The sequence below is a fragment of the Mytilus edulis genome, chromosome 10, assembly GCF_963676685.1.
Source record: "Mytilus edulis chromosome 10, xbMytEdul2.2, whole genome shotgun sequence".
In the NCBI taxonomy this organism is placed as follows: Eukaryota; Metazoa; Mollusca; class Bivalvia; order Mytilida; family Mytilidae; genus Mytilus; species Mytilus edulis.
The window spans coordinates 80,363,573-80,390,767 of record NC_092353.1 but is presented as its reverse complement, the minus strand read 5'-3'; the positions used below and the strand labels follow the sequence as shown (position 1 = coordinate 80,390,767).

Genomic DNA, 27,195 nt, shown 5'->3' with positions numbered 1-27,195 from the left:
ATAACTATAAGAAAGAGGAGGGTTACTACTAAACATATAGGACAGTTAATGGTAACATGATGATTCCTTACCGGTAAATGATATTACCTCATATACTTTTCTTGGAATATGATTGATTAAACTCAACCGTCTGAAGACCGTGTATATTCCATATTAAGTGAATAGGCGGGGTAAATTTCAATACACTGTTAGTTCCTTTAAAGAAACAAGGTTTCGACAGACGATGCAATTGATATTGAACGAAGATATCAAAGATATATTCCGTATCCTCCTTTAATAATGTTTACATGTTTACATATTTTGTATGCAACTATATTATATCATTGTACGGTCTTCAATAACTATTAAAACGACTTTTAAAGTTCAGCAAATTCTCTACAGATACAGGGAAAATGTGCACCAGGAGAGAGAAAATCAAAACAATATCTATAGATTTATAAATTAGGTGATATTTATTGCTTTTTCTTATGTAAGTTATCAAAATCCAACACATATTTAACGTTCAATCCATCAACCTTGGATTTCCAGAAAATTGAGATTGAAAAACAAATATATAACTCTTTTTACTCTTCTAAAGCATTTATAACAAAAAAAAAACAACAAAGCTTTGAAAATGTATGAAATTAAGATTTAAAAAAAATATTTGATGAATGTTTTGGCGAATTTACGTCGCTCAAAACACGACGTCATACAAATGTAACATTCAAGGAAAAGGCTATTTTGCTACTTGTATGCTTCAAATTCGTATACGATCTTATTAACATGATGTTTTGGAGGTAGGCGCTACTTTATTTTAGACTCTGTTTCATTAATCGAACATTATTGATTTTAGATAGTCAATATGTTGGCCATAACTCCTGAGTTACGTTATGTCAATTGTGCATTTGATGGTATATATTGATATTTGATATAGAAGCCAGTTAATAACAAAATGTGAATTTAATATCAGGAATATTTGATTTAAGAATTATAAGAATTACACATATTTTAAGAACTATGTAGCATAGAAATGCATTAGTAAAATAACTTCTCGACATAAACTGGCTGAAAAAGCAAATTAGAATTAAGCCTCAAGTTATAATACTTACGACGAAGAAGCCTCAAACTATATATATTATACATGTACTTGCGACGGAGATTTAGCCTCAAGCTATAGTACTTATGATGATGATAATAATACTTATATATGTCTTATATCAGCGACAAATATTACATACTAGTATATATTAAGGATGATGAAATGATAATGATAAATGTATATACCTTTTAATACATGCCCAACACTTAGAGCCGCATTTTCATATAGGTAACAAGAGCGTAACCACTATAAAGACACACTTGTCTTTCTACGAGTATACCAAAACCTGCTTTTACTCGTAAATGCACCATGCTATGTGGAGAAGCCGAAAAGTACTTAAAGTCATTCGATTAGGGGGTCCAAAAAAAAAAATAATGGAATCCGTATTTGAGGCCAGCCTGCTACCAGTCACTCCCATGTACAAGTATATAATTATGAATATAAAATGTTTTTTGTCAGTCGTGTAACACCTTCACTGGTGATCCTGTCCATGGAACTGCCGCATAGTTGTCACTTTTTTTTAATATATATATACACCCAAAGCGAGATAAAAATGGAAACTAAAAATTTCCGCTATATCAATCAATATACGTAATAGCTTTAGAATCTACTTCTATTTGGATAAGTAAGAGAAAAAGAAAAGTCCCGTCAAGACTGAAAAATGTAACAACTATGTAAATTGGCATTTTCATTCAACTTTAATCAGAGATCCTTGGGGATAGGATAATTTTAGCAAATTACTATGTACTATAAATTGATAGTTTACTATCCACAGTGGTCAATGTTTATATGCAGATTATTAGTCATAAGTTGCGAAACAAGTACACCTTCCAAATTACAATCTATATAACGAATTGGTGTACACATTTTTTTACATACGTTATTATCAATAACAATATTTTTAATTTTAATGTTCGTTGACTTTCATTTGAAAGAAAAGTGTATGTCAACTATTAAGATTTAAAGAAGTAACCTGTCTTATATTTTTTTTAAATATACACTTCCCGTTGACGTACTTTTGACCTGTCGAAAAAATATCGGAGATTGTATATTATGGAGATTAACTGCAGAGGAAGCGCGTTCGAAAAGATTCTTGATAAAGTATGATGCCATCCCAATTATCAACTCTAACAGAGACGCATTCTGATTAATACCCACGGAAGTTAAAGAAAAGAAGAAGAGACACCAATCTGATAACGACAAACAAAAGCAATACAAATATCAAATAATGAAAGGTTTATTAAATTTTGCAAAAGAAAATCGGAAAAATAAAGTCATGGTCAAAACCATGAAAGATATCTCAAATGAATCGTATAATAGGTAAAGATACGTATATATACGTGGTCTTATGACAGTGCAGTTTAGGTGGGAAACTCAATAATCACGTGATACATAAACATCATGATTTTTTTTCTCGTTTTTTATCATCTTAGAAATATTTGATATTGATAAAATTTATAATGAATGGGTATCATAGTTTAGGAATACTTAATTAAAACCTGAGAAACGCATTTAAAAAAAATAATTGGTTAGCAATAACCGGTCCCGTTACGTGCGTACGTCGAGTTAGGTACGTATGTCATTTTATTGGAAATCTCAATTAAGAAGCATGGCAATGCCTTTGTATTTCTTTGGTGCGTCCGGAAATACCCTCCATGATTTAGCTTCACCAGGAATGCTAAAGCCCAAAACATAGAAATTCAAGGATTTATCAATTTTTGAATACTTTTTTAAATTAACTGGAACCTAAAAAGAAAAAGCCGCGTCCATCTAAGCAGTAAGGTCAGCTTTTCATTATGATGTTGGTTCCTGTTTTTGATAATAATTTGAAAATGGTTTAAGTCAACATTTTGTTTTGGTTATTGTTTCATTAGCAATGGGATGAATGTGTTATGCGTAGTTGTGTAAATTAGTCGTGTAAAAAAGACAAATTTCGAAAAGAACTAAGTAATGCAAACTTAAATCAAATGACACCAACATTTAGTTTTAAACGACTTATTTAACAATATTTACATAATCTTCATACGAATATTGAAGTGTGGTATATTGAACGAATAGAATTGACATAACCTTAATATCTGTACAAATTATTGATATGCAAAGGTAACAAATAAATGTTATCATTCATACACTAAAACGCTTACTTTCAAAATTGTAAAATTAACGCACAATATTTAGCCTAGCATATTGTTCCAAAGTGTTATATTGAAATCTAACTCAAATTGTTCTATATATAAAAACATTAAGTTGTATAGAAAATATCTGTCTTTTAACCGAGATGATATGTCAATAGACATTTTGGATGTAGAAGTGGAATGTGTATTGCTATACTGTCCCCTTTCAAACCAAACTATTGCCCCAACGTTAAGAAATATGGTCATCTCTACATTAAAAAAGATGTGGCTTCACTTTAGCAGTTCGGAGTATCGGATGCATAAATACGCAGCAATATTTTTTTTAGATACAACGTTGATGTCCCGTTTTCCGAGAGCGTTACTCTTTCTGCAAGGAAAATCCATACAACTACTTTTCAATTTGTTTTAACATTTGAAAGTCTAAAGTTCCCGCCCTGCATTACAATCGACTAATTTTGAAACCATGAATAGTTAAATAATTTGACAAGCCTTGTTCATGTATACTCATGAAATAATCTACACTGGATATTAACCCAACAATAATCAATCAATCACATACCGTTTCATGTATAAAGATCATCCAACAAAAGATTAAACGTTTTTATACTGGTTATATTCGTTGGTACTAATTTTCATGGACAGATAAATAATATTTAAACTAATACGAACATTGGAAAGAAAATACAGCTTACATTGCAACTTAAAGGTATTTATATCAACCGATTAAAAAAAATAGTCACTTTTAAAGCTTGACATATTGTAACGACACTTGTCAATTAACTCATCATAGATACCAGGATTTAAATTGTGTACACCAGACGCGCGTTTTTGTCTATAAAAGACTCATCAGTGACGCTCGAATGCAAAAGAGTAATAAAGGCCAAATTAAGTACAAAGTCGATGAGCATTAAGAACCAAAAATTCAGAAAGACTTATGTTTCCCCCTAGATGACTTCTGCTTTTGTCGTTGGATTGCTGTCTCTCTGATTTTACACCCTATTACTAGTATTAAACACATTTCAGATTTTTATATTTATATTTTTATATTTCATTACATCATGTACATTTAAGTATTAACAATACATATACTAGTTGTAGTTTATGAATTTCATTTCATTCAATTTCACATACTAACACTGGACCTCTCGATGCATGAAACGTTAAAAGAAACCGGTTAGTATTTCGTTTGAAGCGCATCACCCAAGGAAGTGTAACTGTATTGTCGATATCTGATACAGGAATGATACGGATGAGTTGTCCAGTAGGAGTCAGCTGATGTATGTTGTTTGAACCGTATCCTACAACGTATATATTCCCGTCTTCATCAATCTCCTGATTATACGAATTGATTAAGCTACTATGATTATATTGGAAACTTTTTCCAACAGCTGCTTCACGTTTAACAGAATTACTGTTATTTTCATAAATGTACTCATTTTTCTTGTAACAAGTGACAAATCGTGTGTCTGTACTTGTTGGTAATTCTTTTATTTTAGCACCCGTTTCAGCGTTTAGCCAATAAATGGTATTGTTGTTAGCAGTTATGTACTCATCTTCTACCAAACTTAATCCCCACACAGGAACACTGATATCTAATGTCTTTACCAAATTAAACGGCTTAACGTTAATTATAAAAATCTTCTGTGCATCAGAAGACACGGCTACTGTCTGATCATTCACTTTTGTTATATCAGTCGGGTTGTTCAAAATGCCAAAAGCGTTTGTTTGTTTCCCGGTATTGTCGTGATAAACGATCCTTTTATTATCATAATAGGCTATAATGATATCGTCGTTGAAGAATATTCCACTGATATAATTGCCTTTAATCGCAATTGTAAACAACACTTTTATCTTTCCAGTATGAAAGTCTATTAATTTTAATCCAGGTGGAGACGGTCTTTGGTCATTGAACTGTAGGCGACCGAAACAAGCAGTGTCCGAAATAACATCCGCAGCCTCAAACTTAATATGAATGTCCTTAATACCCTGTATAGATTTTGACAAATCATGTTCGAACTGTGGCAGCTTGCTTGAAATCTCTTCCATTTTGATCAAGCATTGTATTTCAGACCCTTGTGATAAACAAGCCTCAAATACATTTTTCCACTGATTAAAAGTACTCTTCAATGATGATAATTCAGCAGATTCTTCATTTAATCTCAGAACATTGTTTTTCCTTGTACTAATTACTTCTTCTCTTATCCTTTTCTCGAGCTCATCTAGTTTTTTGTTTAACTTTTCACGAATATGCCCAATTTCTACTAACACAACATCTATTTCTCCTTCAAAATTTGTTGTATTTTGTTTACTGGTAATAATAACTGCTTCTAATGTTTCAACTGTTTCTTGTAACTTTTTCATAAGTTCCTTTGCTTTTGTTGATTCCTTAACACCGGCTACAGCCTTATCTATAGTAACAACATGTTCACATTTTCTATGATGTACAGTAGCACAAACGGTACAACATGGTTGGGAATGATCCTTGCAGTATATTTCTATTAACTTGTCTGGATGTTCATCGCAAGCAACATAAGCAAAAATAGATTGAGCATTTATTTCCGCATTTATATCTGTAATGGCTACTAAGTTGTGGTTCCGTGTAATTCTAAATCGTTTATGACTGACTTCACAGGGACCACAATACGCTTCATCGCAAACAGTGCACCATGATATTGCTTTTTGTGAGACGTTATCGTTGCTACAAGCATCGCAAAGTTTCTCTGCTTTCTGCATAGCTCTTCTGTCAATCATTGAATTGACAAAATGATTCCCAGGCAAGTTTCTTGCCCACGTATCTGGTTTTTCCGCACTGTTCCCACGACACACAAGGCGACGACATACCGGGCATTTGAATCCCTCTGGTTTTTCTTCCTTCAATGTAGACACAATGTACGTATTTATACAGGTTTCACAGAATGTATGTAGACACGGTAAATACTTAGGCTGTTTAAATGTTTCAAGACAAATAGTACATGTCAGTAAATCAGCAAAATCTTCTTTGATAGATTCTTCCTTTGCATCTGCTGAAGTCGCCATTTTGTACTTATTGTTGAACTTCCTTGTTTCAATATCAAGAAAAAGATAACAATAGACTACCTGTTTATATGTGATAACTATCATTTACATTGTTTACCTATTCTTTAGCTTTAAACTAGTTTGATTTGGAAGTTATCATGTTTAATATTGTTGTAATAATTATTTGTTTAACGTTATGAATTCTTAAAATATTTAAACAGCTCATCATTTTTTGAACAATTCTAATCTAGTCTACATGTTTTATGCATTTTTTTTTATCCACGAGTGGTAAAATACTAAATTGCGTCGTATTCGTATACACATAATTCCAAACAGACTATCAACGGTTAAAAGTAAAAACTTCAAATTCTGACTATATTTTCACAGTCGATTAAAGTAATGTATTTATATTAATAAATCTATTAATACAGAAAAATTAATTAAAAAATTCGAAGCAATCAGCGGTTAATGCTGAAGAATATTTCACTTTTTAAGCATCCATGACATCAAAAATTGATAGTTCTAAAGTCAGAAATTTTTCTATCGCATGTCTATTAGATAAATTAGCAAAAATTATAAATCACTTATAAATATTCTATTAAAGTAATTATTTCTGCTGTTTGATTGTGTATTCACTATTGTCAATGTATAATAAGGCGGTGTTCAGTAAGCGTCAATAGGCTAATATATATATATATATAGAGTGTAAGTTTACTATCAAATAGACAGCCAAAGATAACGTGCGATATCCAATCTATCTAGTGTAGGGGAATAAAAGTTTAACCCTCGCTGCATAGACTTTTAAATTGGAAAAGGTATTACATGTTTTGGGTTAAGACTAACAGAAACCTGCCATAAAGCTTAACCACCAACGACGAGGTTGTACTTAAATATAATTATCTAAGTTAAAAAGGTTCATATAATATAAAAAGATGTGGTATGATTTGCATTAAGACAATTTTCCATAATAGACCAAATTACACATATAATTATTAACTGTAGGTCACACGCAGCCTTGATACATATATCTGACGGGATTATCAATGTTAAAAAGGTTCATTCATATAACTGAAAGGAGACTTCGTTATAATAGCAGTTCATTGATAACATGACTCGCAATGATTATGAGCCTGCTCCATTTAGACTAACGTAGCACGGCACAGACAAACTATCAGGAGTTGCTATGGCAATGATGGCAGACACGGTTGCAGCCAAACCGCCAATGATACCGATACAGATGATTTCGATGTTCAAAACCTTTTGCCAAAGAGGAATCAATCTGAAAAAAAGCATGTACGTTGAAGTTTGTTAATCAAAATTGAAACTGTCAATACTCTTGAGAAAAATATAAATTCTAATTAACTGTTGTATAAAAAATCTAACAACTTATTTTAATAACCTTTGGAAATAGAAATAAAGATAATGTTTTTTTTATCGATAGTTTTAAACAGCTATAATAAAATGACAACTTTGTTTCGGACCTTACAAAATAAAATATGTCGCTTTAGTTAAGGAATATCTTTTGTTCTAAACTCGGACGCTTTAGTTTAGAAATGTCTTTGGTTTTTGGTGTCACTGTGATACAAGTACCACTGTACTCGCATGCAAAATAGTTACTTATTGTACTATAAAACAATCTTTTACTCGCATCAATATCTTTATAAAATGATTTTTAATATATTATATTTTAGTGTCAGACAGTTGCTCATGTCAAAATATTAATAAAAAGATCGCAAACTGCAAGGTTATTTATATTGAAGTGTTTGCAGTTTACGTTTACATCAGTAAACTTACTTTTTATTAGTAAATTATTATTAAGTTGTCAGATTTTTAATGTCATAATAAGATGCAAAAATGTCCATACTTAGAAGGTAATCATTTAGTCTGGATTTACGATTAATTTTAGTTTCAAGATAACTTACATAAGTTCTGAGCTTGGTTGCGGGTCAAATTTCGCTTGAACATTTTGCTTGCTTGAACTTGCTAACAAATCATTTTCATCTTTTTTCCCCTCATCACTAGCAGTTATTGGACGGTTTTTCAAAAGGGGCGTTTCATCATTTACTATTTCCACTGTATCGTCACGTACGTCGTCATTCTGAGCACTAAACTCAACTCTGTGACTTGATGATGATGGATCAACAGTTTTGTTACCACTACTTTTGCAGAGCTTCATATAGAATAAGCAAGGGAATACATAGGAGAGTAAAGTTGTTGTTGAGCCGCCAACCAAAGATAAAATAGAACCAAAATGAGGAACACTTTCAGCTATGAATAGGACAACGAGTACGATCAGTGGTCTAACGATACATCTCTTCCAAGTAAAAGCTGAAAGAAACATATATTTTACATTAATTATTTATCGTTACTTGAAATCATTCGAGCACCATTTACACTAGTCAATGGGTTTTTTCCTTAATATTTATCAGATCCCTGGAATATTTTTGTGCACGCCAAAGTCGTCTACAATAGACCCATTAGTGACACTCGAATAGAAAGGTTAAAAAGACCAAATTAAATATTTATTCATTGATCTATTCGGTATATCCTTACATCATCTTATAAAAATAAGTAAACAACCGGTATTTATATCACTATTCTGACAAAAAATGCTAAAGTTATATAGAATCTTAATAAATCTCAGTTCGACAAAACAAAAACGCCGTTGCTTTATATGTTTCTGGTTGGTTTGTGCTGAACTTGCAAAAATGTTACAATGAATAGATTAATCAACCATCAGTCATTTTTCATACCTTTAGGAACACCTACTTTAGCCTCAAACTGTTGACACACTGGATTCATATAGATGATAAATCCCAAGAGAAGATGCAATGTGACTAATATCTCTACTACATACGCGAGAGGACCGGCAGATATACTTTTGATTATGTTGACATCTACATTACTTCCATAAACAAAGTATCCAGACATTGCGGTTGGTATGTACATCATGAGAACAACTAAAATAATCAAGATATGTAACTATAATGCAATGTTCTGACCTATAAATTTCCATATCTTGTTCTTATATATATTTGTGTTGTTACACCACTGTCCGAGGTAAGGGGAGTGCTCATGGGTCCGCCAACATTTTAATCCCGCTACACACGTGCCTGACACTATTCAAAATACTATAACTCAGTAATTGTCGTTTCTTGCAGTATTTAATGTTTTTTTTTTCGTTTATTGTTTATTAATTAGTATTTTTTCTCGTTTGAATGGTTTTACATTAATCATCAATTCGAGGCCTTCTTTAGCTTACTATGTGGTGTTGGTGTTGCACATTGTTGAAGACAGAACGGTGACCTATAGTTGTTCATCTTCTAATGACATTTGATCTCTGCTAAAGATGTGTCTAGCAACAAATTAAAGTTATAACATAAGTTCCATACACTTTTTCTTTCTTGAATACGAGTAGTGATCGTTTATTTTAAATAATCAGACATACACGACATACAAATATCATTTTTTTTATGTATATTCATGATGAAGAGACAAACACTTAACCTTTTGCTGTTGACAATTCTCTTTAAATGAATAATTACATTAGATGTATGTTTCATTATAATATTTTATTCTGATTGGCTAACTGCACATCACGTGTTATTCCGTAAGCAGTTGCATTGCTCAATACAACTTTTCACTCATGATAACACGTGCTCCAACAATAAAGTGCACAGTTGAATTAAATAATAAAATATATAAAATTCGTGTTTTCATGATCATAGCTAAAAAAAATGTAATTATAAGTATTGAATGCTTCTTTTTGTAACTTTATAGGGTTGTAAAAGCGTTGACAGTGCGTACATTTTTAGAATGAAGCGCGGAATACAAAATGTAATTCGGTCAACGCTTTTACACCCCAATAAATTTACATAAAGAAGCATTCAATTCTTAAATAAAGAATTAATTTAAATTAACCTTTTAGAAAAGTGAACACAGAGAACACAACCAAAATGTAAAATTTAATCCAGCTGCGGATATTTTAAATTTCTGTACGCAAAAATTCTACAAATATGTTCATCGCACATGCTTTGATTGGTTTTGATACTTTCATGAATGTGACCTACCGAGTTAGACTATTTACCGGATTATTTATAACATGAGCCACACGACGGGTGCCACATGTGGAGTAGGATCTGCTTACCCTTCCGGAGCACATGAGATCACCTCTAGTTTTTGGTGGGGTTATTGTTGCTTATTCTTTAGTTTTCTATGTTGTGTCATGTGTACTATTGTTTGTCTGTTTGTCTTTTTCATTTTTAGCCATGGCGTTGTCAGTTTATTTTCGATTTGTGAATTTGACTGCCCCCCCCCCCCCTGGTATCTTTCGTCTCTCTTTTATAACTAATTGGTATGAGCTTTGATAAATGAGGTGTCCTGTGGTATCTTAAATCCATGCAATTTGGACCTTGTTCTTATTTGAAATCATAGCAAATCTATATTATCAAAATTGCTGCTTATGTGTTGCTTTTTTCCATTTTGACAGTTGCTGCAAAACTTTAGAGGTCACTCTTCAGAAACTTGCGGTTTTTAAAAACAGTGACTGATATAGTACTGAATTTCATATATATATTTTTTTTGTATTCATACTTCCATATCCAAGTAAGGCTGCGATTTTGAAATCTTCCTTTTTTTCCATATCTGTTATAATTGTTGGAAATACGGAATGGCCGCTGACAGCAAAAACCATTGTTCCAAAGGCAGAGGAAAACTTTTGTATTCCAACATCTGAATGAACAGTTGTACCTTTATTATGAGAGTTGTCTTTTAATGCCTGTATAACAATGAATATACAAGCTATGGCTGTCGAAAATGTTGCTCCGACTCCAATCGGCCTGAAAAGAAGTTTTTATCAAAGTAAACGAAAATTCCTTTGTCAACATGTTTTTGTAAACGACGATTGGCTTAGTTGCAAAGCGCTAGCTCAATAGTTATCAAAGTTACCAGGATTATAATTTAGTACGCCAGACGCGCGTTTCGTCTACATAAGACTCATCAGTGACGCGCTCATATCAAAGTATCAACATAAATATTTAAAAAATGAATGCATAAACAATGTGTTTCTGTATTCATTCAATATACAAAGAAGGGGATACGAGAAGTGCACCAAGTGGTCAGCAACTCAACCACACACGAAATAAGACACTGTGTTTAAACCACACCGGCAAAATTTGCTCGGACTCGATGGTATCTAACATCCGGCACAATGACGGAACACCAATAGACAAAAGAAAGGTAGGTTTCTCCGTTTTTTTTTAAATTTTTTTATGATATCGAAAAATATATATACATATACAACTATTTTCTATTGTGAGATGCAATATTTTCTACAACCGTTCTATATTAACGGAGAAATAAGTCAAAATGCATGTCAAAATGACGAATTGAGTGAACCTTTCCTCAAAATTGTTCAATTTCTCGTTAAATTGTTCACATTGTACGTAAAGAAAGGTACGGGAAGATAGATATTGACACGGAGATTGCAAATTTAGTTATTATGAGCATCTCAATAATTGTATTTCTGTGTATGGAACGAAAGAAAAGGGTCATGTCAAATTAAAATAAATCGGTTTCGTCAATGTTGTTACTACACAATCACCCGGTTTCGTCTATATATATCACCCGGTTTTTTTTGGTTTTTTTTAACAAACAATTTATGAAAAGAAACTTTAGCACGGATCTGAACATTGTCTTTCGAGAATTTAAATATATATTTATTGTAAAGTAAACTTGGCGTGTTAAAATCTATTGTAAACGGGCACTTTTGGACATAGTTAATTATGATAATACACATTTTTCTAATGAAAGGCGTATCCCTTATTTCACTTAACTTTTAAATGGAATATAAATACTGAATAGCAAACACTGGTATCTAATTATTTTGTAACATTATTATATTTTCTTTGTTTATAATAGTAGTATGTAAAGATGAAAAATAAAAGGATGTGTTTTGATTGTGCCCTAATTTTAATTTACTATACTATATTATATACACTTAGTTTACAATATTTACTATCAATTATTAATACATTTATGCATTCAATCATTGACCAATCAGTCCCAAACCGACTATAGTCTATACTGTTCTGCACAAATTAATTATGCATGCAGTCCTGCCAGATTTTCTGGTACTATATATCCTGTGTTACTTGCGCACTAAAGCGAGTTTTCACACTTAAGCATCCATAACATAGCAGTAACTTTCTCCCCGTTTCTGGTAGGCACATTTATTCTCATAGGCATGTTTTTCATATTATTTTTACAGTTCAAATTCATTTTTTGTACAGTTCAAATTCAATTGAAACTTCAAGATAACGTTCGAAAACAATATCTGACAGTTTTGTTTTTTCAATGTGAATAAAAGTTGGTTTGCAAAACATGACCGTCATTTATATCTAGGTCTTATTAAGAAGAAGTGACGGTAACCGCTTATCCCATAAACATTGACAATGAGACAACTTTCTTTTAGACACAAAAATAATGTTGAATTAATCAAGTTTAGGTCAGCGTATGCCTTAAACAATGAGCAAAACACACAAACTGCATGAAAGCAAGCTATAACAGGGCCCTTAATTATAAATGTAAAACAATTCAAACAAGAAAACTACCTGCCTATTTTTTGTTCAAAACGCATATGGTATAAAGCAACCAAAGACAACCATGGAATTACAAGCGTGTGATTCGGGAATGGACTGAGTCAAAGTGTTGTCGCTGACACAAACAGTACAACAAAAGTACAAATAATAAAAAATAATGAAAAAACCTTAACTCGTCCGATGGCAGAGCCTGTATAGTAAATGCGCGATGTGTGTCAAAACTTGTATCATAGTTAAAATTATCCCTTAAATATAATAAATATACATGTATTCGCAGTTTACTATGAAGTCCACTATCACTGAACTAGTATTAAATTTATTAAGGGGCCAGCTAAAGGACGCCACCGGATGCGTGAGTGTCTCGCTTCATTGAAGACCCATTGTGGCCTTCGGCTGTTTTCTGCTCTATGGTCGGGTTGTTGTCGCTTGGAATATGTATGAACTTTTCATGTTGATAGACATTTTTAAATAATACGTCCACTTTGAAATAAACTGAATCCGTCTGTCCGTATATATTGTCAAAATATATTGACCAACGTCAGTGTACGATCATCATAACACAACGGCGACAGTACAGACTCGGTTTTTTTTTAGTAATGTTAACAAAATAATTATTATTGAATTTTGTCGATGACCTGAGACTATTATACTATTATACTAATTTGTACATAGCAGTATAGTTACAATAAGGGATAAAAAAAAATATTTTAATGCATGGTAGTTGTAATCCTACATTCATTTTCTATGTCGATTATGCATGCATATACAGTTGTCTTATTATCAACGTTTATCCTTAAGAAGATTTATTTTTAACGATTGTAGAAAAGATTACATACATAGAATGATTAGATTACTTATAAAGGTGTCCATCCTTTTGTGCGAGAAATCACATATCAATTGTGTGTTTCGACTTTTAAGACCGTAAACTTTAATTTCAAGTTTAAACATGTTCAACATATTTCCCCATAACTCATATAGAAAACGCATATTTAAAGAGCTTTAATCTCAATATGCTGTTAAAAAATTTCGGAATGCAAAGTAAATTAAAATATTTGTGTTCTATAAGAGTAGGAATTCAAGTTTTTGCTTATTATTTATTTGAATCTGAGACTCATATAAATAATAAATCGTTGTCCGGTGAACGAATTTGTTTTCCAACGACCCACAAAACTCCTTTTGAACGCTGAAGTTAAATAATCAATTATAATGTAATGCGATTATGATTTTCTTTTATTTGACCAAACCGGGTTATGCATTTTGAAATCTATGACGAAACCGGGTTGTATGCATTGACGAAACCGGCCAGTTCCATTTTGACATGACCCATTTCTTTCGTTCCATACACAGAGATACAATTATGGAGATGCTCTTAATAACTATATTTGCAATCTCCGTGTCAATGTCTATCTTCCCGTACCTTTCTTTCCGTACAATGTGAACAATTTAACGAGAAATTAAACAATTTCGAGGCAAGGTTCACTCAATTCGTCATTTTGACATGCATTTGACTTATTTTTCCGTTAATATAGAACGGTTGTAGAAAATATTGCATCTCACAATAGAAAATAGTTGTATATGTATATATATTCTTCGATATCATAAAAAAATTAAAAAATAAGGAGAAACCTACCTTTCTTTTGTCTATTGGTGTTCCGTCATTGTGCCGGATGTTAGATACCATCGAGTCCGAGCAAATTTTGCCGGTGTGGTTTAGACACAGTGTAATAACCTCATTGGCCAATTAACTTAGGCGGAAGTCCATGTGATTCTGTCTCATTTGTTTAATATCCACTGAAGAGAGCGGACCGTGTCCTGACTGCTCAGGCCAAGTTGGCAACATACTTCATAGGAAAGGTATATATTTTTTTATTTTAAATGGCAAGAGGCCATATGATATAAGAATGACAAGAGGTCATGTAATTTGAGAATAGCAATAGACATAATACATTTTTAAATGGGCAAGAGGCCATGAGATATGATACTGGAAAAATGGCGAGGGCCAAGGAGATGGTTTGATTTATTTAGAGATGGTAATATTTATTTTTGATAAAGCAAGAGGTTTTGAGATATAATTGAAGAATAATGACAAGGGTTATAAGGTATAATTTGAAAAAATAACCAGGGCCAAGGAGATATAATAAATTTTAGATTGGCCGGAAAGTCCGACACCACGAGGTCGAGTGCGAAATAAATTATATCTATAGGACCAATGTTTTTTTTTTTAACATTTGTATTGTATTTATATTCTAAACTGGTTGATAAGATATGTTCATTTCATAGTTTCTCACGAAATTTAATGAGGTATAAAGATTTTCAACAATCCCGTCGTGGCGAAAGGTGCGCTCGACACGTGTTATCATAGATTTTATAAGATTTGATTTATATAATCAAATGATAGACACTTTTAAAAATGTTGTTTGTTTCTTTAAGATTATAATGATAAATAACATTTGCCTATGTTCGTTTATTATGTGTGGTACTTCAGATAGTTTTTAAAAAATGCCAAAAGGGGATTTCCCTCAACAGGTGCGCAAGGTCATTTGATGTCTAGACTAGTGTGTAGAGTTGTGTATTTATTTTCAGATGGTTTTACCCACGTGTTTGAAACGGAGGCACTCATTAAAAGGGGTACGGTTAGTGGCAGCTATTAAGAGAATAAGAGGAGGACAACCACAGGGCTTAAAGGAGTTTGCCCGTTTTCAAAAGGACAACAAATTGGATAATTTATCCATGGATGATCTGAGGCAACAGGTTTGTAGTACTATTAATCATTTCATTGTTTGACTTGATTTATCTTGCTACTATTTTAAAACCATTTATAGACAATCATATGCAAGTCAAGTGTTTTGTAATACATTATAAATAAACCAGTTTTATTTAAATTTAGCAAGGTTACTAGTACAAGAAGTAAAACAAAAGCTCTGTTGAGTTTTATTTGTCATTTTTTTTTTTTTTTTTTTTTTAAATTATTGATCAGGTTCTGGATTTAACTGGTGCAGAACTACAAGATTTACTTCAATTAGCCAATAGAGATAATACAGTTGAAGAAGCCAGTTGGGCCACACATTGTTTGATACTGTATGCAAATGAATATGGGCAACCTAGTGGACAAGATTTAACCCAGTCACAAGATCAAGTAAGTAATTTCTAGTCCTGCACTTTGAATGTAATGTCTTGGCTGGCAGATAAAATTAAATCTATTGAATTTTACATATACAATTCTGGGATGATAAGCTTAGAAGACAAATCAATGATCGCACTAGAGAATTTCTAAAATTGTATGCCAATGAGATAATAACCTAAGAAGTAATTGGACAATGCCATCATTTATGGTCTTTGTGTGGCCTTCACTTATGAGCAACAAATTGTACCACATAACGAGCATATAAAAATATAAAATTGTCTTGTTGGTTAATACATAATTACTTGTCTTACTGTGACGTAATCCATACTGGTTGAATCCAAGTATATGTTTATTCATATTTATAAATGAAAATATTGACAACACTGTGGTAATTTACATAGAATTTTGATATTAATAGTGATTCACTGGCATTGACTGGTGTTATGTAATGTGTGTTAATAATGATACCGGTTTTGTTTCTGTTTTTAAGACCGATTTTGTTTTCTGTTTTTAAGACTCCCACTACTAGTGCTAATCCTGTCAATGTGCAGATGAGTGGTGACATTGTGCAGAGTAGTGGTGACAACAACAACAATGGGACAAATAAAAGGAAGAGGGACGATTTGGAAGACAGGATTGCTAACTTAGAGAATACTACAAAAGAAGAAGTTGTTAAGAACTTAAAGGAGAAGGTGAGGACACTTTGTCTGCAAGATAATCCTAGTGATTCACTCATATTACTTACTCTGGAGCAACTTGCTAAAGCTGCAAGGCGGGTTAATCATGATGATGCCGATACCTTTGAAGAGTTAACACGTCAGGCAAACCGACATCAATTAAAATTAGATATCTCTTCTTTGTGTTTGTCCGTACTGGGTGGTAAGGTTGCGGATGCAATCACAAAAGCTGTGTCGAAGTGTTTAAAGGAAAAGCAACCTGAAAAGGATACTACTCCAAAACCTGAAGATTCGCCATTGCATAATTTATACCCGCCATACCAGGCTCCTTGTATGTATCCATACAATGCTATGCCTTACTTGCAACCGCCATATCCAGGTGGCTTTAATAATAATTATAGGGGTAGACCCCGAAATTCTGGAAATTTTGGAAATTCTGGAATACGTCAGAGAGGTGCTTGTCTGTTTTGCGAGAGTACAAGTCATCAGATAAGAGACTGTGACAAAATGAAGGCTGCAAAGGGAAAATAATGTTTTTCGTATATTTGTATGTTCAATTAATTGGGGAATTTTAATTTATTGTGAAATATTTTGTTTTTTATTTTATTTTATTTTTTCTCTATTTGAAATGTCTTCATTTACAATTCAAGGGTCACTGATACCCTAGTGGTTCTACATGTTCCACGTGGATTGTAGGTGAAGGGGTTTCTCCTTAAAGTGCTCTTATGTTGGTTCTTGGATATAGAGAGAGTTTTATTTTCTCTTCAGAATAGTAATACATTGGGAAGTTTAAATTCATTCAACATTCATGTTCCAGAATGGGAAATGGAAAGTGGTTTTAATCCCGAAAAGGTACAAGTACGCCAAGAACCAGCATGGGTAACACTTGGAGGTGAAACTCCTTCACTTACAACACACGTTCCTTCGGCTGAAGAAGTTCTGAATGGTGCATGTGGTGTTCATTTTGATAGTGGGACTTTTCCTTTGCGTGATCCTGATCTTTTTCTAAGCGGTCAGATTCATCACCATTTGTCTAACTGGAAAGATATTCTAGTAGGGACAGATGATAAAGATATACTAAAATGGCTTATAAATGGGGTTGATGCTACAGATTTTTTCAGATACTTTAAAGGAAATTTTAAGGGTCGTTTCTATGATTCGGATATCCCTCCAAATCAATATTTTCAAAATTCAAAAATTTGTAAGCAACATGTTGATTTTATTTCGAAAGAATTATGCGAGAAAATTGCTATGGGTTCAGTTAAGCTGTTGGGAGCAGTTGGTGAATGTGAACCCCCTAGAATAGTAATGCCACTTACAGTCGAACCCATCAAGCCACGTTTATGCCATGATGAACGTTTTTTAAATTTGTGGGTGAAAGATTTACCATTTCATCTTGAAACTTTGAAAGATATTCCTAGATTAGTACAGAAAGATGCATTAATGGTAACATATGATGAAAAGTCAGGTTATGACCATGTTAAACTTAGTCAACATTCATTTACATATTTTGGTATTCAGTTTGGGGGATTTTACATGACTTACACAACATTGCCCTTTGGTTGGAAAGCAAGCATATTCATATACCAGTCAATAGGGATGTGTGTAACATCATATTTAAGAAAATTAAATGTACTGAATACATTATATATTGATGATAGGTTTTCAGTAACTCGAGGGGGCCCATTGCAGTCTAGTGAGGAGAAAGAGTTCGAAGGTAGGAGGTTGGTTTATGTTATGCTGGAGGTTTTGACAAGGTTAGGGTATACTCTTTCGCTTAAGAAGTGTTCATTGGTTCCAGAATTTTGTAAGAAATTTCTTGGTTTTTTCGTTGATTCGGAAAAGCAAGCATTTATTTTACCAGAGGATAAGCGGAAAAAATTTATTGAGTTGCGTGAATTTATTTTGTCTTCTAAGGAGGTAGACTTGAGAACTTTACAAAGGTTTTCTGGAAAGTGTATTAGTATGCAATTAGCTGTACCTGGCTGTAAGCTTTTTTGCAGGGAGGTGAATGCTGCTATTTCTGTTTGTACTAAATGTAGTAGGCCTGTTAGGGTATTTGGACCTCTTAAAGAGGAGATTGAATATTGGAAATTTTTGGACAAATGGGAAGGCTTCTCAAAATGGAGACCAGAATTTCATAATAAGATTGACATGGTTACAGACTCTTCAGGTTATAGATATGGGGCACTTGTGAATTTAGGTGACAACCATTTGACTATGGGTGATTATTGGTTGGCTGATGATACTAGACCTATTCATGAAAAGGAGGCTGAAGCCATTTTGAAGGCATTGCAATCTTTGGGAAAATCTTTATTAGACTCTCGGGTTGATGTATTAACTGATAGCATGGCGGTAATAGGAGCCTGGAATAGTCAAGGGAGCAAATGTCCGGCCTTGAATTGTAGTATGAAGGATATATTTCAGTTGGTCGCTGGGCAAAATGTTGATTTGCATCTAAGTTTTGTTCCATCTGAACTGAATAAGGCTGATGGTCCTTCTAGAATTTTGAACACGGCTGATACTATGTTGAGTAATGCTTCATGGGTTTTAGTTGATTCTCGATTTGGTCCACATACTGTTGATCTTATGTCTTTAGACTCGAATGTAATGCAATCAGTAGACAGTAGGCCACTTAGACATTTTACCCCATGGTTAACACCAGAAACCTCTGGTGTTAATGTGTTTTCCCAAGATTTAAAGGCAGAATCTAATATGTATGTATATCCACCCTATGTATTGATTTTTCCTTTGCTATGTTTTTTTGAAGGAACAGTCAGTTTCTTGCACAGTTGTGGTACCTGAACTTTATCCAGTTCCTATGTGGTGGCCAATGTTGACTAGTTGTTCATCAACCTCCATTCTTCTAGGAGCTAGGGGTCAAAAAGGGGTTGTCAAAGCACCTTCAAGGAAAGGCTTTGTTGTTGATGAATTTGGTTTAAGATGGCCATTGTGGGCATTCAGAGTTTCTTTTTCTTGATCTTATTTTTGTTTATATTTCATGTGAAGTAATACATCTGTAATACGGATATTTCAAGTGAACTTAAAATGAATTGAATGTTTTTGTATAATTTTAATGTACCAGTGTTGCTAATCTTTTCATTTATGAAAAATATGTATATTGTTATTGGGTAATGCATGTGCATTGTATTTCTTTTGAGGTTATAAGTCCTATTAAGATATTTTCAATTTTTAATTGTTAAATTTTTTGTCATTGACCTAAAAATGGACCTTATATTTGTCATTGCAGATAAATAGTGACATTGATTTGGAAAAAATTGAGGGAAGAATGGACGAGTTAGATAAACGAATAACTTGTTCATCAGGTCACAAGAGGAAGAAAAGTTTTCAAGGTTCTTTTTTCCAATTTCTCCAAGATTTAGATTGCAAACATTTGTCAGTTTGTACACCTGATGATATTCGAAGATTTTTAATTTGGAAGGATTTTTCTGGAAAAACTACTATTCACGGTGTTCATTGCAAACATTTAGGCCAAAAGGGGGAGTTTGACTGTTTTTGTCCAAAACGACTGGCTTCCGGTACAGTTGAAGGGGTGATTAATCAATTGGTTAATATATTTGATGATAATGGCTTTGGGAGATATTGGGACATTTTTTCTAAGTCTGGTAACCCTGCTTGTGCCCCCATAGTAAAAGAATATCTTAAACTAATCAGGGAAGAACAAGCCAGTGCACATGTATTGCCAAAACAAGCTAAGCCTATATTTTTATCAAAAATTAAGGCAATGTGTTCATACATTGATAGGGAAATTAAAAGTCCTGGTCTGTCATTACGGGAGAGGTATATTCTGTATAGAGATAGAGCTTGGATGAAACTACAATTTTTTGCAGGTGATAGGGCTAGTGACCTTTCTTTAGTTGTTGCTCAGGAGGTAAAAGTATTAAATGATAATAGTGGCTTGGTTTTTCAACATACGTTTGGAAAGACACTCCGAGGTGATAAGGGAAAGAGTAATACATTTGTTATTAAAAAGTGTGATGACTTGTCTATTTGTCCTGTACAAGGTCTGCTTGATTATGTTAATTTTTGCCAAGTCAGTACAGTTGATATGTCAGTAGGTTATTTGTTCAGAATAGTTTCTGAAAAAGGCAGAGTGTTGGATAAGGCTGTCAATTACTCTGTCATGTATGAGAGATTGCGTTATTACTTATCACTGTTGGGAATTTATGAAGGAGAAACCCCCCATAGCTTTCGATCAGGTTGTGCAGTTACCATGGCTTTATCAGGGGCAGCTGAAAATGTAGACCAGGCAATGAAACATATTGGTTGGTTTGGCAGAACAAGTGCCGAGTACTATAGTAGAATTCATACATTAGTTGATGCAGGCAGTATTGCATTGAGATTATCTCAAGTTGCAAATGGGTCTGAAAATATTGAAACTGTATTTAAAGAACAAGCTGACTATTCTAGTTTAGTTCATGTTTTTAACAAAGAGTAAAAGTAATCTTAATTGTGATCTAGCCCTAAGATTGAGGAAGTTTAAGGAAGTATTTGCACCATATTCATTGTACTTGCATTGGTAATTAAAAATGTTTTCATCGTAACTATCATTTTGATAAGTTTTATTTGAATAATTGAAATTGCACAAGTTATTATTGTTAAATTTATAAAATACCCATGCATACATTTTATGAATCTAAGAGCAATGTATAATTATGTTATCTGTACAACACTTGTTATGTAATAAATAATATTAAGAAAGAAGATATGTTTTATTTTGAGTTTTGGGAAGAGGCATTATACTGTATTTGAGATTTTGGGTTTCATCTTCAGGAAGTCTGTAGAGTTTCTGCTACCCATAACTTAATGGAACTGTAGCAAGAAGATATTGGACACTGAGGATATGGTCATAACCTCATTGGCCAATTAACTTAGGCGGAAGTCCATGTGATTCTGTCTCATTTGTTTAATATCCACTCAATGAGGAGGCAAACGTTTGACAGAATAGGCAACGTTTGTACTGTAATGTATGTTTATAGCCTGCAAGTGAAGTTATTTTAATCCCACCTCATCCCACCCATTGTCTGTTTATAGTCGTGTGGTACCAAAATGTGATATACAGGATTGTATGTGAAATGTTGAGTTATTTTTGTTTTTAATTTATTCAATGCAGAGGCACCACAAGTCCTTCTAGTCTTTGATGTTTATTGTCCATCATAATAGGAGTTGAACAATAGACATGATAGAAATCATGACACCTAATTGCTAATTTCATGACATAGACTTGATTGGTTTTGTTATACTGAGTCATTTGGATTGTTGTTTGCTTAAAAGTTAAGCATTGTCTTGTTTAGAATCTATAGGAAAGGTATATCCCCATTTTGGTACTCCAGGAGTGTTCGATATCATCTCACACCAGTTCCCTGCAGAGTTTCTGCTACCCATAACTTAATGGAACTGTAGCAAGAAGATATTGGACACTGAGGATATGGTCAGATGATCATGTTAAAATGAATTAAAAATTATATGCAAGTCAACTTTTGATGGAATGTTATTTAAGGAATGACTGTAATATTTTTTCTGTCTATGAAAAAATAACATAAAAAATGTGGTGCACACTGAATAACCCGCGTAGCAGGTTGTCTTAAGGTGTGCACCACATTTTTTTTATGTTATTTCGAATAGACAAAAAAAATATTACAGTTATTTCTTATAATTTAATTCTAAATTCCATATTAAACCGGAGGAAATCATAAAAAAAAGTTGATGACGTCACGGTCACATGACTAAATAATGTCTATGAGCGTATAAACAAAAGAACGTCAGCCAATCAGAAGACGTGTTACATTCAAAATTAAATTATTTCTGTATGACAAACGCAATCCTTTTTATCATCTGAAGGGTTTCTAGTTTGTTTTGTTTTTTTCTGATCGAGAGAGACCAACATAAAACAAAATTATCGTATTCTCCCCTTCAATTTCTATTAACATACATGCAACCGTTATATTTACTTACCAGAAGTCTTTTGGTGTACCAAGGCAAATGATTGGAACAAGAATGAACGTCAGTATCATCAACCAATAACAAAACGATATATCCTTGGTGACGTCAGTTAGTAAAGTCTCAATGTTACCCGCCGCTAATACCATGTAAACAACAGAACTTCCAAAGTTGTACATGTTCATCGTTAACGTAACTAAATGTCTGAAAGGCAATTATATAATATTGATAGCTCAATGTCAATGTCTAAAAAATATAAACTTTTTGTATGATGCTGAGAAACAGAATTTTTGTTTGTGCATAACTTAAATTCCACCGAAAAAATCCACAGATGGATAAATGCTTAATCTTTCAAAAGCATTTATTTGCATCTCTGTCCCCGGCGATAGCTTTTTTTGGGGGGAAAAAATCCCCAAAATGCACAATAGTAGCATCGAAAAGAGAAAGTCGAGTGCACCTTTTTATGTTCGGGCGTGTTTAGGTTGACTGTAATGTCTTGTAAATATTTTATACATCATCTCGCTTTAGATTATATTAAACTAATTCAATATATTTAATTAGCTACAGCTTAATTTAATATCATCAAAAATTCTCCGGCACTAATGAATAAAATATGTGGGTCAAGTGGAATTCCTTTCTAATGATTCATAACATCAGAGTATGTGTGTTCTAATACATGTAACACATTCTTACTAAAAGTACTTGACGACAAACTTTACAACTGGATCTAAAAAAATGCATAACTATAAAAAGCTTCTTTTGTTGTGAATGCTATCTAGGGTTATAAGTCGTCAACCTCTGAAAATGTTAAGTCTGCCCTTATACGAAATTTTTTATTAGAATTTTTGAACTTTCAAAATTTTTTCCTGACAACAGATCAGACAATAGTTATATATTGACTGAATTCAGAAAAGTACATTAAATGATGCTCAATAGCTAGTATATACATTTGTCTTGAAATACAACTGGCATATTAGGATCTTAATAGTGCTATGTGGATTAATTTATTGGTTTCGAAGAGCTAAATTGGCATCGCGTCATTCCGACAATGGCTTCCATTTTTACGATTGTAAAAATTGACTGACATAATGGGGGATAATTTTGACGAAGAAGAATCCTTACTGTAGTAACTGTGCTCTAATTAAAATTATAAAAACTGTTCATTTTAAATGTAACCTTTCTCTTTGATAACATTAAATAAATGTGGATTAAGTTCATTATTACATAGTTCTACTTGATATTTCATCTCATTTTATCTCGTTTTATTGTGAATTATAATGAACGACGTCTGAGCTACAAAAAGAGATACATTATCCTAGTGATCAAAGAGAGATAACTCATGTGGATAATTTTAATTCATATCGTTTTAAGCAAGACTATATCCATTAGTTGGTTTTATTTTTTAGAATTTCTCGTGATTTACTAAGGTATACCTGCCAGTTTTGCCATACGTTTTCTCGCCCATGATTGGATAAGGATCTGGAACATGTGATTGATATTCGGGATATCTCTCCTGTATTCTTACCCAGCACTTTCCTTTGCGGCAGTGTATGTAGACAGCAATGTGAAAACAACTATCAAAACAAACCCAATCCATCCTGTGAATAATTTTAAAGTAGATATGCTTATTGAAATAGAGATCTTTTGTCCGCGCTCATATTAACAACCTGGCTAAACAACGGATATATTTCAGAATTCTTTTCATTGAAAAGAGGGGTTCGTCAAGGGGATCCTCTGTCTCCTTATTTATTTATATTAGTTTTGGAACTACTTAGTGCAGCTATTAAAAATGACCCTGATGTTGCTGGGGTATCAATTAATGACTCTGAATTTTTATTGAGTCAATATGCTGATGATTCTTCCCTAGTCCTGGATGGTGACCAAAAGTCTCTAAATGAATGTCTCAATTTGTTTGATAAATTTTCAGAATGTGCTGGACTTAGGTGTAATGTTGACAAAACTGAGGCCATATGGATTGGGTCAAAAAAGGGTAGTATGGAAAAACTTTTGCCAGAAAAAAATCTGGTTTGGAACCTTTCTGGGAGGTTCAAACTATTAGGTATATGGTTTGAGCTTGCTAAAAGGGATAAGACTCTATGTAATTTTACAGCCAAGATAAACAGTATCAAGTCACTTCTTAATACTTGGGTTATAGAGAACTAACATATATTGGGAGGGTGGTTGTTATTAAAACTTTAGCACTTCCCATTTTGGTTCAAGTTCTGACTGTCCTTCCTAACCCCCCAGATGGGGTTTTGAAGGAGATTCAAAATATATTTTTCAATTTTTTATGGAAAGGAAAACCAGATAAAGTGAAAAGAACAGTGGTTATGTCCGAACACTGTGATGGCGGTCTTAAGATGCCTAATATTTACTATTTTTGTTATAGTGTAAAAATGTCTTGGCTGTATAAATTACTAGACCCCCAAAATTATTCTCCTTGGAAAGTTTTGCTGCTTAGTTATATACAAAAATTTGGGGGGGACAAAATTTTACATTTAAGTAAGGAAGGATTGCTTTACTTAGCAAAAAAAGTCAATCCCTTTTGGCATGATATCCTGGTTAATTTTTCAAAATTGAAAAATAAGTTGAAAGTTGAAAACAATACCGATATTCTGGCCCAGTCCATATGGCTAAATCCAAACATCAAAATGGATGGCAAGATGATTTTGAAGGGTAAATATATTGAAAATTGTATATTTTTTATCAATGATCTGGTGTCGGATAATAATACATTATTCTCATATGAAGAATTTGAGAAAAAGTATAATATCAAGACTAATTTTGTAGAGTTTTATGGTATTTTAAGTGCTATTCCAAATAGATGGAAAAGTAGGATAGAAGGTAGTTCTAAACTTGATAATATTGAAAATAAATTAGTAGATAAAGTTAAAAAAGAACCAAAATCTTGTAAATTTTTCTATAATTTATTTCTGGAGGATAATAAAGTATTATCACTATCGTCCAGTAACAAATGGGAAATAGACTTAAATATACAGATTGAAGATTGGAATGCTATTTATTCCATGCCCTTCATTATAACAAGAAATTCGTTTTTACAAAATTTTCAATTTAAGATTGTTCATAGAATTTTACCATGTAATTCCTTTTTATATAAAATTATGTAAATTAAAAGAAACTGAACTTTGTACATTTTGTTCAGAAGTTAGAGAAAATATTTTTCACATTTTTTGGGAATGTAATGTAACAAAAAACTTTTGGTTTTCCATTATAGAAATTATGACATCTTCTTGCCTTTTAGTGCAAAAGAGGTCATTTTAGGTGTGTCTGAGGATTTTGTCAACAGTAAAACAGTTAATAATATTTTGTTGTTACTTAAATACTATATATACAAATGTAGATGTAAGAGCGTATTGCCCACAAAATATGGTGGGATAGAATATTTAAAGTATTCAATTTGGATCAAAATAGAAAAATACTCTGTATGTTTCTTAACCCCTACACAAAAAATAAAATTGGATCAGAAGTGGCAATTGTTAGAAGCAGCATTAAATTAACAAAATCAATTGTAATATTTATATCTTATTATACCATTATGATTTAATTGACCTTACAAGTGTTATTTAACTTTTTATACTTGTGTCTAATACTGTATTATGTAATTTCACATGTTTCATCTTCAAAAATAAAATAATTACAAAAAAAACAACCTGGCTACACTCCCTTTTACTTTCTGTGCTAGTGATTAATTAATTAGACTACATGTAATAAGCCAATGGAATTTCTGCTTTCAAATTTTTGACAGTGCGTATCAATATGACAAAAGCCGATGATCCCGAAATGTCTGTATACAATAAATAAGAAATCAGCATTTTCAGATCATTGTAAGAGTAGCCTGGACACATGGACAGGATCCGAATGTCAAGAGAGAGAGAGAGAGAGAGAGTTTTATTTCAATTATTTTAATTATATTGATATATCTGGCTTTACACATGTTTCAGGATAATCATTAATGAGATATTTTCACAGTTAGAAAATATAGGATCACTCGTTTTTTTTTATAAATGAAAGTGCAGATGCATGATTACTGTACCTGTATCTTCCACAGCCCTTGGCAAAGCCAATACCCCTCCGCCTGCTATATCCCCAATAATAAATACTGCTGTTGTCCATATAGTCAAACCATGCATTTCTATGACTTATTGTGAGGAATTGAGAGAAGATTACCAAGTACTGTCAATAGGACAACACTAAAAGTAAACCATAATTGAAATGTTAATACGTAACAAATACCAGGCTCTAGTACGTAATCTGTTGCCCGCACATTATTTTTTGGTATATATATATATAAAATCAAACAAATTAGGAGTAGCTTTTGATATGAAGTAATAACCTATGCATGCTATGGTTGGAGATTTACTTTTTGCCAAAGTATTGTCCTGTGATTATAGGTAAAAAATGTCATTAGAGAGATAACATGGTACATAAAAAAGACGCCGTGCAATACATACCGATTCAACTCATCCAAGGAAAACAAATACTCGGTTCCTTTGACTTTTTTCCCAAAGTGCGAATTATGTTTTATGTCAAAAATTAAAACAGCTTATCCTCATCCTATGCTATAATGCGGAAGTGAACACGAGGT

The 27,195-nt window shown here is 32.7% G+C and overlaps 2 protein-coding genes and 1 pseudogene across 2 annotated transcripts; 1 reads left to right on the top strand and 2 right to left on the bottom strand.

Annotated features, from left to right (window-relative positions):
- Nucleotides 1–4,230: 4,230 nt before the first annotated feature.
- On the bottom strand, nucleotides 4,231–6,689 carry LOC139491967 (E3 ubiquitin-protein ligase TRIM45-like). The gene has a single exon (XM_071279955.1). The coding sequence runs from the start codon at nucleotides 6,331–6,333 to the stop codon at nucleotides 4,327–4,329; it is 2,007 nt and encodes a 668-aa protein (XP_071136056.1). The 5' UTR covers nucleotides 6,334–6,689; the 3' UTR covers nucleotides 4,231–4,326.
- Nucleotides 6,690–7,136: 447 nt separating this feature from the next.
- Nucleotides 7,137–27,170, bottom strand: LOC139491966 (uncharacterized; annotated as a pseudogene).
- On the top strand, nucleotides 14,562–21,268 carry LOC139491965 (uncharacterized). The gene is made up of 5 exons (XM_071279954.1): nucleotides 14,562–14,681; nucleotides 15,411–15,578; nucleotides 15,805–15,963; nucleotides 16,467–16,643; nucleotides 19,879–21,268. The coding sequence occupies exons 2-5, from the start codon at nucleotides 15,411–15,413 to the stop codon at nucleotides 21,085–21,087; spliced, it is 1,713 nt and encodes a 570-aa protein (XP_071136055.1). The 5' UTR covers nucleotides 14,562–14,681; the 3' UTR covers nucleotides 21,088–21,268.
- Nucleotides 27,171–27,195: the final 25 nt, after the last annotated feature.

Coding starts and splice junctions, on each gene's coding strand:
- LOC139491967 (XM_071279955.1), bottom strand. CDS start 6,333: ATGATAGTTATCACATATAAACAGGTAGTCTATTGTTATCTTTTTCTT.
- LOC139491965 (XM_071279954.1), top strand. CDS start 15,411: ATGGTTTTACCCACGTGTTTGAAACGGAGGCACTCATTAAAAGGGGTA. Junction 15,964..16,466: donor TAACCCAGTCACAAGATCAA/GTAAGTAATTTC, acceptor TCTGTTTTTAAG/ACTCCCACTACTAGTGCTAA. Junction 16,644..19,878: donor TTAAGAACTTAAAGGAGAAG/GTGAGGACACTT, acceptor TTGTCATTGCAG/ATAAATAGTGACATTGATTT.